This window comes from Nycticebus coucang, chromosome 3 (assembly GCF_027406575.1).
Source record: "Nycticebus coucang isolate mNycCou1 chromosome 3, mNycCou1.pri, whole genome shotgun sequence".
NCBI classification, from domain to species: Eukaryota; Metazoa; Chordata; class Mammalia; order Primates; family Lorisidae; genus Nycticebus; species Nycticebus coucang.
The window spans coordinates 124008009-124020776 of record NC_069782.1 but is presented as its reverse complement, the minus strand read 5'-3'; the positions used below and the strand labels follow the sequence as shown (position 1 = coordinate 124020776).

The following is a 12768-nucleotide window of genomic DNA, read 5'->3' as shown; positions in this document are numbered from 1 at the left end:
ATTCACAATCAGCAAGATTTGGAATCAACTCAAGTGCCCATCAACTCACGAATGGATTTATAAACTGTGGTATATGTATACCATGGAATACTATTCAGCCAGATAAAAAGATGAAGACTTTACATCTTTTATATTAACTTGGATGGATTTGGACAACATTCTACTTAGAATCGTATCACAGATTGAAAAAGCAGGTATCCAATGCACTCAATACTAATATGAAACCAATAGATGAATGAATACATAACCACACAAAAGAAAAACACAAACTCAACTTGGGGGCAGGAGGAGGGTGAGGCAAGGGTCGAAGGAGAGGGATTGGTGTGCTCTCAGCAAATAGGCACAATGTAAGCATATATGGCAGACCTCCCGGGGAAGGAATACTAAACTGAAGAGAAATTTTTCAAAAGGGCCACAGAATATAGAATGGGGGCTCTATCTCCAGAGACTAGTATTAACACCACTGCTATGAAGAAACAATATCCAAGACAGCTAAGCATGCCAAAACAAAGAGCAGGATGCTCTGGAATCACTGCAGAGTAGCCAGCCATATTCCATAATGACTCTGTGATTATTAGGGAGAGACATCTTTGACTTAGAGAAATGTCCTGCTCCTCTGGTTCATTATGTCTTTTACAATGCCTGCCTTTCCTCTTGTATTTTCTCTGCCTCCTTTGAAGCAGCTCAAATGTCCTTTCTGCTATGAGAACAGAACTGCTTACCCCATTTTATGCCTCAGAGTTGGATGTGAGAGGGCAGGGCAGGCATCTTCTCTCTGTGTCCCCTACACCAGTAGCCTGAGTAGCCTGTGCATTTCTCGCTCACAGCCCCAGTCATACTGAGTTATAATGAGCACATTTACTCATCTACTTCCCTAACTTGGGAGTGAGTTCTTAAGACTCCCTCCTGTGCCTGAGGTTATTTGTATCCCCAGAGCTCACCTGGGGATGAGAAACACCACATAGAAGACACTCAATGAAGTTTTGGAGTTAGATGCCTTTCTCATGTTGAGTAAAAGAATGATAAATAAGTTAGTTTTTTTCTCTCTTTTTTTTTTCCGGATTAATTTGAGGGTAAATACAGTTAGGTTACATTGTTTGTATTTATAAAGTCCAGGTTGTAATTGTGTTCTTCACACAGGAACTGTCCAATACACGCCTACATTGAGTCTGTTAAATCAGAACTTACCAAACAACCTCTCTTCTTCCCTCCTTCTGGAATTTAATTGTGTTTTTCTCTCACATGGGCCTGTAGCTGTTTATCTATTAGTTTAAACTTAGTATTGAGTAGATGGGACACTTGCTTTTCCAATATTGACATACTTTAGAGAATGTTCTCCAAATACATAAAAAAATGATGGGTACTCTGCATCTTCTGTAATTACCCGGAAGAATAAATGAGTTCTAAGCTCTAGTAGGAGTTCCTGGGTACCTCAGTTATGTACCTAGTGGCAGAATTCAACCAATGTATATCTCAGCTTCCTTAAATTAGGAAAATCAAGAAAGGGGGGTCAACTGCCCATGCTCCTCTAATCTGGCCCAACATCAAGAAAGTATAATAAGGGGGGGGAAGGGCAAGGGCACCGGAGTGATGCTCTGATCATGTAGAAGGAGCAACTAATTATGCCAAATCCAGAAGAGACACCACGGAAGTTCTAACTGATCCCCCAAACAATCTTATTCTCTGAATTACAACTGTAAATGAATTTCTATTACCTGCTGAGAAAGGCATGAAGTAGTCACTTTTCTTAAAGTTGCCACTCTCATCCAGAAAGTGGCCTGGGTCAAACTTTTCTGGGTTGGGGAATTCCTTGCAGTCATACAGCACAGATGTTAGGGATGTTAATATGGTTGTGCCCTGGAAACCATAAACATTAATAAACCAAGTTATAAAGAAGTCATGCAACTGGAAGAAACAATGGTAATTGCCTGGTTAATTCTTTTGATCTGTCTTCAAGGAAACACTGGTCCAAGTAGAACAGTAACATTTCCAGCCTGACAGTAAGAAAAGACACGAAGTTAAGGTGAGTGTCAGTGATCCTGCTAAAGTGGTCTCCAGTTGCATTTGAATTACTGAATACTACAGTATTTTGACGCTAAACCTGAATTTTTTCACCTTATAATAAATCTTGGACATCGGTGTCTGCCTCCACTTGCTGCTCTAGTTCATCATTTCAGTTTTCACATATATTTCATATATGGAGCATGTTTTAAAAAGGAAGCCTCTGTTGGTAGTTGAAATGTCTGCAGTGTCTATTCAGAGGGCATTTGTAATCCACATATGCTCTAATTTTAAAAAATCATTTTCTAGGATAGTAACAACAAATATGGTAACAAGTGTAAAATGATTGTGTTCATTATTGCCATGTATTTTGATGGTCTCCATTAAAAATATGAGGAAGATATTCATTACAAATCAATCCTAGTTTTAAAACACAGAAATAATGGTGAAATAAGAAAAATCATCACTTTGTAAAAATTCAGGTCAGGATCATCGCTTCAGGCAAAGTTCATCAATTAAAGCTCAAACCTTAGAGGGCATGATTTGGGAAGCAGGATTTTTACACAGTCTTAATAGACCTTGCCATAGATTTTTACCAGTTATACCAAAAAGCAGAACCTCTGTGATGGAAAGATCTGTTAGATACCACTTTATTACTGAGGAATTTTGTATAACCAATCATGGCATAAGACTCTACATTTTAACGAATCTTACTCATTTTTTCCCCTTGAAAATACAACTTTGGGTTATACTAATTTTTTTTTTTATTAAATCATAACTGTATACATTGATATGATCATGGGGCATCATACACTCGCTTCATAGACCATTTGACACATTTTTATCACAATGGTTAACATAGCCTTTCCGGCGTTATCTCAGTTACTGTGCCAAAACATTTACATTCTACATTTACCAAGTTTTGCAAATACCCCTGTAAGATGCACCACAGGTGTGATCCCACCGATCCCCCTCCCTCTACCCACTCCCCCCTTCCCACTTCCCCCTATTGTTAGGTTGTAACTGGGTTATAGCTTTCATGTGAGAGCCCCAAATTAGTTTCATAGTAGGGCTGAGTACATTGGGTACTTTTTCTTCCATTCTTGAGATACTTTACTAAGAAGAATATGTTCCAGGGCGGCGCCTGTGGCTCAGTCGGTAAGGCGCCAACCCCATATACCGAGGGTGGCGGGTTCAAACCTGGCCCCAGCCAAACTGCAACTAAAAAATAGCCGGGCGTTGTGGCGGGCGCCTGTAGTCCCAGCTACTCGGGAGGCTGAGGCAAGAGAATTGCTTAAGCCCAGGAGTTGGAGGTTGCTGTGAGCTGTGTGAGGCCACCGCACTCTACCGAGGGCCATAAAGTGAGACTCTGTCTCTACAAAAAAAAAAAAAAAGAATATGTTCCAGCTCCATCCATGTAAACATGAAAGAGGAAAAGTCTCCATCTTTCTTTAAGGCTGCATAGTGGGTCATACTAGTTTTAATTTTAGTAATAATATGACCTAGTTTTAATAAACTAAAGTAGCTGATATCATAGCAACTAGAAAATCTGCACGAATATGAAAACCACTCTGAATCAGGGCAAGAGGTCTTACATCATGATGACTGTCTAAGGGAGAGGAATGAATCCATTCTGATATCTCTGATACTTTACATGTTTTCGTTTACAATATTTGGTATTTAACCAAAAAGTATTAGGCATTTCAAAGATACAGCTAAGTAGTCTAAGAAGAAAAGTGGGGGATGAGAAGGCAATAAAAATAGATCCACATTTAGAAACACTTTCATGTAATTTCATGAGCAAGTGTTGTCTTGGCATCAGAAATCTGATGAAAAAATTTTGAAGAAGTAAAATCACGGTTCAAAATATCTTATAAATATAAATACAGATGTCCCAAATAATACAAAGCACATCAAATCCAGCTATATGTGTAGTCATGTGTATATTTAAAATGGAACTTGAAGCCAATATACGCTATCATGTCAAAAATGTGGAGAATTAATTTGATAAAATTAAACACAAATTTATGACCAAACTTCATATAAAAATAAGAGAAGAGAGCCACTTTTCCTAATCTGATAAAGAATATGTAGCCACATCAACTTAAAGCATCATTCTCAACTGTGAGGTATTAAATCTCCACCCTTTCTTACAAGTGGTAAGTGAAACAAAGGTGCCCACTGTTACTACTTCTCTTCAACACCCTCCTGGAAATCCTGCCCAGTGCAGTCATATAACAAAGAGAAATTAAAGACATAAGAATTGAAAACGAGAACTTAAACAAATACAACATAATATTAGCCCAGACAGAAAAATAATGTACGTGGAAATTCCCCATGAATCTACATTCAAATTAGCAGTTATTAGTCAATTTTGAAAAGTTGCTAGATTTATGTTATAAGAATGATAAATTCAATTATATAATATTTCCACTCACTTATAATATGCACAAAGAAATAGAAAAGGCATTTTATAAAATTTATAACAATGAAAAATAATGATTATCTAGAAAAAAGTGACAAAATATTTGCAAACCACTGCACTGAAAATAAATAAAATAATAAATACTAAGAAAATGAAAGGCAACCCAAATAAATTAGTAGTATAAACTTATTCATGAATAAAAAGATTCAATTTGTCAAGATATAATTATTTTCCAAATTGATTTATAAACTAAATGTCACCCTGATAGAAATCCCAGCAAAGTGTTTGGCTACTTAGTAAACTTTTATTTATAAAATTTACCTGAAAACGTGTATACCTAAGAGTAGCCAACATAAGCTTGAAGAAGGACAACAAATTTGGAAGATACAAACTGCCAGGTACCAAGACCTGTCATTCTAAAGCTTTACAGCTCCACACTGAAACAACATAAAGTCCATCAAGCTGCCACATCTGAGTTTTGCACTTCTCTCATCTTGTGTTGGTAGAGGATTGAGACCATACTGTGGATTGGGGAATTTTAAGAGTACTGAGGTACCATGTCGGAGAAACAAGTTTACCTTGGGGATCAGGTAGTTTCTAAACTTAACATCACGGGTCACCGCATGAGGGAGATTGGTGGGAAGGAGGTCAATGTATCTCTGGACCTCATGCACCATGGCATCTGTGTAGGGCATGTGGTTTCTGTCCTGCATACAGGGGCTCCGGTGTCTGCCAACCACATGGTTGATTTCTTCCTGGACTTTAGCTAATAAGACACAAGTAAGAGGTGACGGAAAAGGAGAAAAATGGAAATTTGTCACAGAATCAGGGTTATGCTTATGAAAGTACCACATAGTCATTATAAAATTAAATTATAGAGAGAGAATTACCTATAGACTTAGAGACTTGTTATAATACAAATCATATAATTGTACCATAAGCTAGGCCTTAAGATAAATCTTTACATATGTATGTGTACTGACATATTAATAAGTACTACAAACAGAAATGATGAAATATTTGATATATAAAGTAAGAATTATTTCCTCAGTCTCAAGTAGATGTTTCAAACTGACAGTAATATCTTCCTAATTATTGAGAGCTTCAGACTATCAATCACTTCTTGGTTGGCAGTTTCTGGTACTCCATTCTTCCTACTTTAAAGACACTAATTCTCATTTATAATTAGTTATTATCAATTCAATGTGATCTTGACACATAAAAAAGCATCTATTGCATATCTAGAATTCATTAAAGGTAAATTTCTAAAGTAAAGTTATACATAAAAGATAAAATTATTGACCCACAACTCAGAAAAATATTCTTATTTTGCCGAACATCCATTTCATAGAACACACTCCTGGAATAATAAGCTCCTTTTAGGTACGTCTTTGCCTAAATGGAGATACTTTGCTTATGACTCTAACTTTTTAGAATACTTTCCGGACTGGAAATTATCCTAGGTAGCCTCATTAAATTTATAAGTTTTCCACTTATGATTCAGTAAGGAAAGTTTCAATTTTCCCTACTTAAATATAAGAACATGGAATTTTCATAATGAGGAAAGTTATCTTCAAAAGTATACCTACTGTTCAAATTTTCTTTTTCATAATAAAGCTAATGTGCAATCCTAGGCCAATTAAGGTTTCCGCTCTCTGGTATAAATTACCACTCAGGAAATCCAGACACCACACCAAGACTGTATAGCTTTTCCAACTACCATGGTGTCTTCACTTCCCTCAGTCATCCTCCCCTATTTTGCCAAGATTTCCCATTTTAATGACATCATTAAATGTTTACATTTAGTGTAAACATTACAGCCTGTGGCACAGAATTTTAAATAGTGTAACGTTTCTAAGAGAAACAGGATGGAAGACATCAGCAGTCCTCCTGATACTTTTGAAATTCACATTGCTCCTCATCTGTGGTCATACCTGTGACTTCTGGATGCTTCAGCAGGAGCAGGAGGGCATATCTCAGGGTTGTACTTGTTGTTTCTGTCCCAGCTCCAAAAAAGTCAAATGCAGCATTTATCAAGTTTTCAAAAGTAAACTCCAACTGTTGATTATGCTTTTCCTAGGATTAATTAGATGTAATCATCTGACAGATTCATATGCCAGCATATTCAATTACAGGGAATCCATAATAACTCACCTTGTTAGAAACTTAACCAATATAGAGAGCAGAAAGTATAATGTTAGGAAAAACTACTACATGGTGTACAGGCTGTGGATCAGCTGATCCAAACTTCACTTCCTGCCCCCTTATACCACACGCCCCAAAATTCCACTCTCATCAAACTCTCTGCAGTTAGCTGAGTCAGGCAGCATGGTTTTTGCCAAAAAAGATAATATGCAGAAGTCTAAGGTTGGCACTTCTTCTATCTTCTTCTTGCTCAAACACAAATATGAAGAGGAGGTAGAGTGGACATCATCTTGGGACAGCAGGGATTAATCATGAAAATGAAGCCCTATATATGAAATAATAAGGTGAAGGCAGCACTTGAGTCTATAATGATTTAGGGCTACTGTATCTTTCCTCTATTGCTCCACCATGAGACTCCACGTATTTGAGATAAACATTCCCATTGTTTGTTGAATCATTAACTAGATTTTCCCTTCTATTAGACAAATATAATCGATTCCAAATTAACAGAAATAGGTGAATAGGGCTATCTCATGAAGAATATTATAAGTCTGAATCAATAGTCAATCAATTCTCTTCTGTCAGTAAGGATCATGGACACAATATTTTCTGTAGACCTATTATGAAGTTGACATTGTGTAAAAACTAATATAATAGAAAAACATACAATGAATTATAGGGAGGGAATAGGTTAACAATGACATGATGAGGCCAGCGCTACTGTAATCCAAATAGGAAGCAACAAGCAACCTGATCTGAGGGACAGGTACATGAATAAGCACAAATACTCAAATTGAAGAGAAGCTGCAGTCATGGAGACAGACAGTTGCTGCATTAACTGCCCATATGGTATAAAGGACAAAGTACATGCACAGGCCTAGGGACTAGTTAGTAGAGTTCTTCTAATTGAAAGTTAGGAGACAAAGCAACTGATAAGGAATAGTAAGTTTGGTTTAGGACTGCTGAGATGACAATACAGAATTGACAATGAGGGGGTAGTTTTCAACATGTTACAAAATATATTATTTTCTAACCAGTTCCTAGGTCAGAATTAAATTATTAATGCTTTTATAGTTTCCAGGTGACCTGTAGCATATCTAATATTATGGGTTCAAACATGAAAATAGACTAGACCCTCTCAAAATGTGTACTTGCTACACAAAGACAGCCATCTCCCTTGATAACATAAGTTTCACAAGTTCTTTAAGTTTGTCAAGTTAAAATTACTCATAAATCAGTAAAAAAAGAAATCTACTCAAAAACAGTATTAATATTTTCATCTGTTGATGTGAATTTGGTAATTTAGTACTCATATACACATAGCCTAATTAAGCTAGATTATAATTATCATAATTAAGATGGATTATACAAAATGATATTGACAGAAATTAAAGAAAATTTGAATAAGTGAGAAAATATTCCATCTCATAGATGAAAATCATAATATTGTTATGAAGGTATTATAGAATAATGTCGCAAAGATAGTAGATCAGAAAATTCAGGAATTAATCCCATCATCAAAATCAAAGCACATGAGGGCGGAGCATGATGGTGGACAGGACAGACGTGTAGCCCACCTCTCCCAAGCCACCAGGTGAGAGGAAAGGCGGTCTGGACCTTCCCTGTGTGTGGATTATTGGAGTGGACAGACAGCTGGAGACACCCAGCGAACTGGTGGTTTGCTATATATGAGGAGTAATTTAAAATCACAGACTCTGTTGTAGAGATTCTTCCCTGCTCGGCTGCCAGCCAGCAGGCCCCTCCCCCACGGAGGTCAGCAGCTTGTAAATGCTGACAAAATCCAATTGACAAGTAATTAATCCTGAACTGAGGGAGGCATCCGAAAGGAGAGCCACTCAAAACCACAGGGAGCTGGGCAAACTGTTGGACAATTGAAGGGAAGGGATCCTGCCTGGGAAACAGACATTTTGAACTACCCAAAAGGGCAGGCACCTTTCCCCCAGGTGTTGGAGGGGACTGGCGGTTCAGGCTGCACAGCGAACTGGCAGACGCCCATCCAAAACTCTGAACCATAAAACTCAGAATAAATCCCCCCAGCGCTCCAACCACGGGAACCGGCTTTAAGCCTAGGACCCAGCTTTGGCTTCCGGAGCCGGGAAGCTACTGAAGCCGTGGACCGGCTTTGGCTGCTGAAGCCCCAGGAACCAGCTACAGGAGATATCTCGCGAACTCAACACCACTCCCCTTATGGCCGATTGCAGTCGCCAGTTCGCGGGGGAACCTGGGAACAGAGTGGAGGGACTTAGGAAGCGTGGACACCTGTACTGAGTGGGAAGGTCGGTTGCAAGTGCTGTCCGGAAAAGAACAGCCGAGGTTGCACAATTCTTAGGCGACAAACTTTTACGGAAACTCCAAAATGGCGATTGGCCAAGGAAGGTGGTTACCATGGTAACGGTATGAACTGTAAACCAGGTATGTCTCGAAACCACTCACAGCGCCACCTGGTGTCCAGAAAGTATATTGCAGTATGAATATATTCCTACGAAAGTTGATCCCTACAGCAGACATATAGATATTTATAGGTATATTTCTACCACAAGAATATTTTTGCAGTTGGTGCCTTTGGTTTTTGTTTGCTTTGTTTTGGTTTGGTTTTCGTGGGGCTTTTTGTTTGTTTGTTTTTTTGCTGTTGTTTTCTTTTTGTCTGATTTTTCCTCACCATTTTCTTAGAGGAGATTTCGATAATTTTTTATTATTACATTTTATATAGATATATTTTTTATTTCTATGTCTTCTAATTTTAATTTCTTCTTTCTTCTCGCTTAACATTCCTTCTAACACCATTTTTTCTCTCTTTTTTTCCCTTCTTTCAATTATTTTACGATTATCACTATTTTTATTGCAGTTGTTCTTATATTGCTGTTGTCGTGGCTATTGCTTGTATGTTTATGTGTTTCCGTCTGTCTCTGTATCTATGGTCCCATGTGCCTGGTAACCTTTGTATCTGTTTATTTGTTCATTTGGTCTCAATGAGCTTAGTGTTATGACCTGCAACCCTGAGCTCCTAACACCCCCTTCCACTCTCACTCCGTCATCTGGAGACCTGCCCCCTCAGGAGTCCAGATTCTTGGGTGAACTCTCAAGAGGTGTAGACAGGACCTGGACTGCAGCTGGCCAGTGCTAACTCTGTAGCAAAGGAGCAAGAAGACAACGGTCGGCTGAGAGGGAATTACACTGGAGCAGTGGTGCCCCAAGGTGCAGAGCAACAGCCGTCTTCAGCAATAACAAGGCCCACCCCCAGATATCCCATAGCCTCTCCTCCTGTCTTCCTGGGCAACCAGATGAGGCCGAGCATCTTCTCAGATGGCAACCACCATGGAACAGACCTGGGACTGAAACACAGGCCCCATGAGTAAAGGGTTTTCCTGAGACAGTACCGACCTGGGTGGAACACGGGGACTAGAAAACACACCCGCAGAGCCGGGAAACTCCTAGGGTGGGGCTGATCCAGAGAACCACTCTACTGAGCCTAAGATGCACCTGGCCCTTAGGGGATCACCAGCCTATAGACAAAGGAGGCCAAGAGGCTACAGCCAACAACTGATCGTGCTGCGAATACAAACCCGCAGGACTAAAGACAGGGCCTGAGACACAGGTTCTGGGAACTCAAATCAGCCTCTCCTCTACAGAGGAATCTGGCAAGGTCAGAAACAAACTCCCACCGGGTTGTTCCCTTCACCCAGTAACATAAACTAAGGGTGGGGCTGGAACTGAGTGAACACCTCCAGCCTCCATCAAGTGCCCGAGGTTGACAGGCCACACCACTCCCTGCTGGATAAAGACAGAGAATAGTGGCCTAGTCGAGCAGACATAGACTACCCAGTGACTTAGGCAGGTGCAAACCCCTGGAGTATCTGCTTACTGCAGACAACTGACTGGGTCACAGCCCTGTGGGGCTAGCAGCGACTGGGTGTGACAGAGCTGCAAGGTGGGGATGGAGGCATCAATCTTCCCAGACTGATCTATTTACTGGTGGCTCTTCCTGACTCCACGCAGCACTGGAGCAAGCCATTTTAGAGCAGTCACCAGACCCCTGTGATCCAGTTCCCAGGGACCTCTTGAACTATCCCACCCAAGGCAGCTGCTGACTGAGACAATTGACTTAGACTTTTTGAACTGAGTCACTCACCTGGGGACTATCCAGGTGGTGCCCTGGGTGTGTGGTTGTAGGAAGGTTTGATTTTCCTTTTCCATTTGTTGCCTGTGGTGGGTGGGGTGACTTAATTGCTGGTATTTCTCCACAGCTGAGATATCAATCCAGAGTAACTGTTTCACTAGGGTCACATAGAAACCAGCTGAAAACAAATCAGAACCACTTAGCCCCTCTACACCAAACAGGGCCCCAGTTTCTCAGGCCACAGCACTGTACGGGTCCTTGACAAAACACCAGAGGAAAATCAAAAGGAGTAAAACAATCATGGGGCAGAATCAGTGGGAAAACTCTGGTAACATGAATAACCAGAATAGATCAAAACCCCCCCCCCCAAGGAAAGATACGGCAGATGTAATTGAATATCCCATTCACAAACAACTGGTTGAGATGTCAGAAATTGAATTCAGAATTTGGATGGCAAACAAGATTAACAAAATGGAATTAGGAATTCATGGAGAAATTCAAAAGCTGTCTCAAGAATTTAACGAATTTAAAGACAAAACCACCAAAGACTTAGACACACTGAAACAAGAATTTGCAGCCCTCAAAGATATGAAAAATACAGTAGAATCCCTTAGCAACAGAATGGACCAAGCAGAAGAAAGGATCTCCAACATCGAAGATAAAGCCTTTGAACGCTCCCAAACTCTAAAAGAGGAAGAGAAATGGAGAGCAAAAATGGATCACTCACTCAGAGAGCTCTGGGATAACTCGAAGAAGGCAAATATCCGTCTCATAGGAATTCCTGAAACAGATGAAGTGGCCTTACTGGGCACAGAGGCCCTTCTGCATGAAATTATGAAAGAGAATTTTCCAGACATGCCTAGAGAACCTGAAATTCAGATAGCAGATAGCTTCAGAACCCCAGCACGACTCAACCCCAATAAGACACCCCCCAGGCATATCATAATTAACTTCACTAAAGTTAATATGAAGGAGAAAATTCTCAAAGCGGCCAGGCAAAAGAAATCTATTACCTTCAAAGGGAAGAACATTAGAATGACTGCAGATCACTCTGCTGAAACTTTTCAAGCCAGAAGAGGGTGGTCATCAACGTTTAATCTCCTCAAGCAAAATAACTTTCAACGCCAGATCTTGTACTGAGCTAAACTGAGTTTCATTTACGACAGAGAAATTAAATACTTTAATGACATATATATGCTAAAGAAATTTGCCATAACCAAACCAGCTCTTCAGGATATTCTCAGACCTATCCTCCATAATAACCAACCCAATCCTCTACTACAAAAGTAAACTCACTCAGAAACTTCTGATCAAACTCTAACTTCCACAATGGCAAAAGGATTAAACATGCCCACTGGACTTTCAAAAAACTCAATACTCCAAATTTCACCAAACTTATCAATAATCTCCATTAATGTGAATGGCTTAAACCGCCCTCTAAAGAGACATAGGTTAGCTGACTGGATACAAAAACTCAGGCCAGACATTTGTTGCATACAACAGTCACATCTTAACTTAAAAGACAAATACAGCTTGCAACCGAAGATGGCAGCTGAGTAACAGCTTCCTTGCATATGGGCACCGTGAGTCTGGGGAGATAGGACTCCAGGCATCTCTGGCTAGTGGGATCTGCCTATCATCACCCCTGAGAGGGTACAGGGAGTCAGCGAGAGACTTCTGGACCCCAAGAGGAGGACTAAAACAGTGGAAAACCGGCAAGTGGTCGCGTGTGTTCAATCCGTCTAAACCCGCCTGCAACTGTAAGTTCAGTAGCAGCGAGACTGCAAACCAGAAAGGCCTTACCTGTGAACTGTTTTGGTGTCTTTGGACTTGGCAATTAGCTGAACTGCCTTGGGGAGAGCCTGAGCGGGAGTGCGGAGAATTTTGGCCTGTGTATACGGCCCCAGTCTGAGCCGCTGAGCCAGACGGAGCTAATAGTGTTTGGCTCTGGGTCACAGGCAGCCATTGTGAGCAATCTGCCCTGGCAAGCTCTGCCCTCAGGGTCACAGAGCTAGAATTGGGTGGGAGCTGGTAACCCAGTGACCAAGTAGCCTAAGGG

General features: G+C 40.3%; 1 protein-coding gene across 1 annotated transcript in view; it reads right to left on the bottom strand.

Annotated features, from left to right (window-relative positions):
* Positions 1-12768, bottom strand: part of LOC128580645 (cytochrome P450 2C19-like) — a 41639-nt gene that overhangs the window by 2385 nt on the left and 26486 nt on the right. The window contains exons 6-8 of the mRNA XM_053582776.1: positions 6361-6502; positions 5005-5192; positions 1716-1857 (exon numbers count right to left, since the gene is read on the bottom strand). Of these exons, the coding sequence (XP_053438751.1) occupies positions 1716-1857; positions 5005-5192; positions 6361-6502 (472 nt within the window). The remainder of the gene's footprint in view (positions 1-1715; positions 1858-5004; positions 5193-6360; positions 6503-12768) is intronic.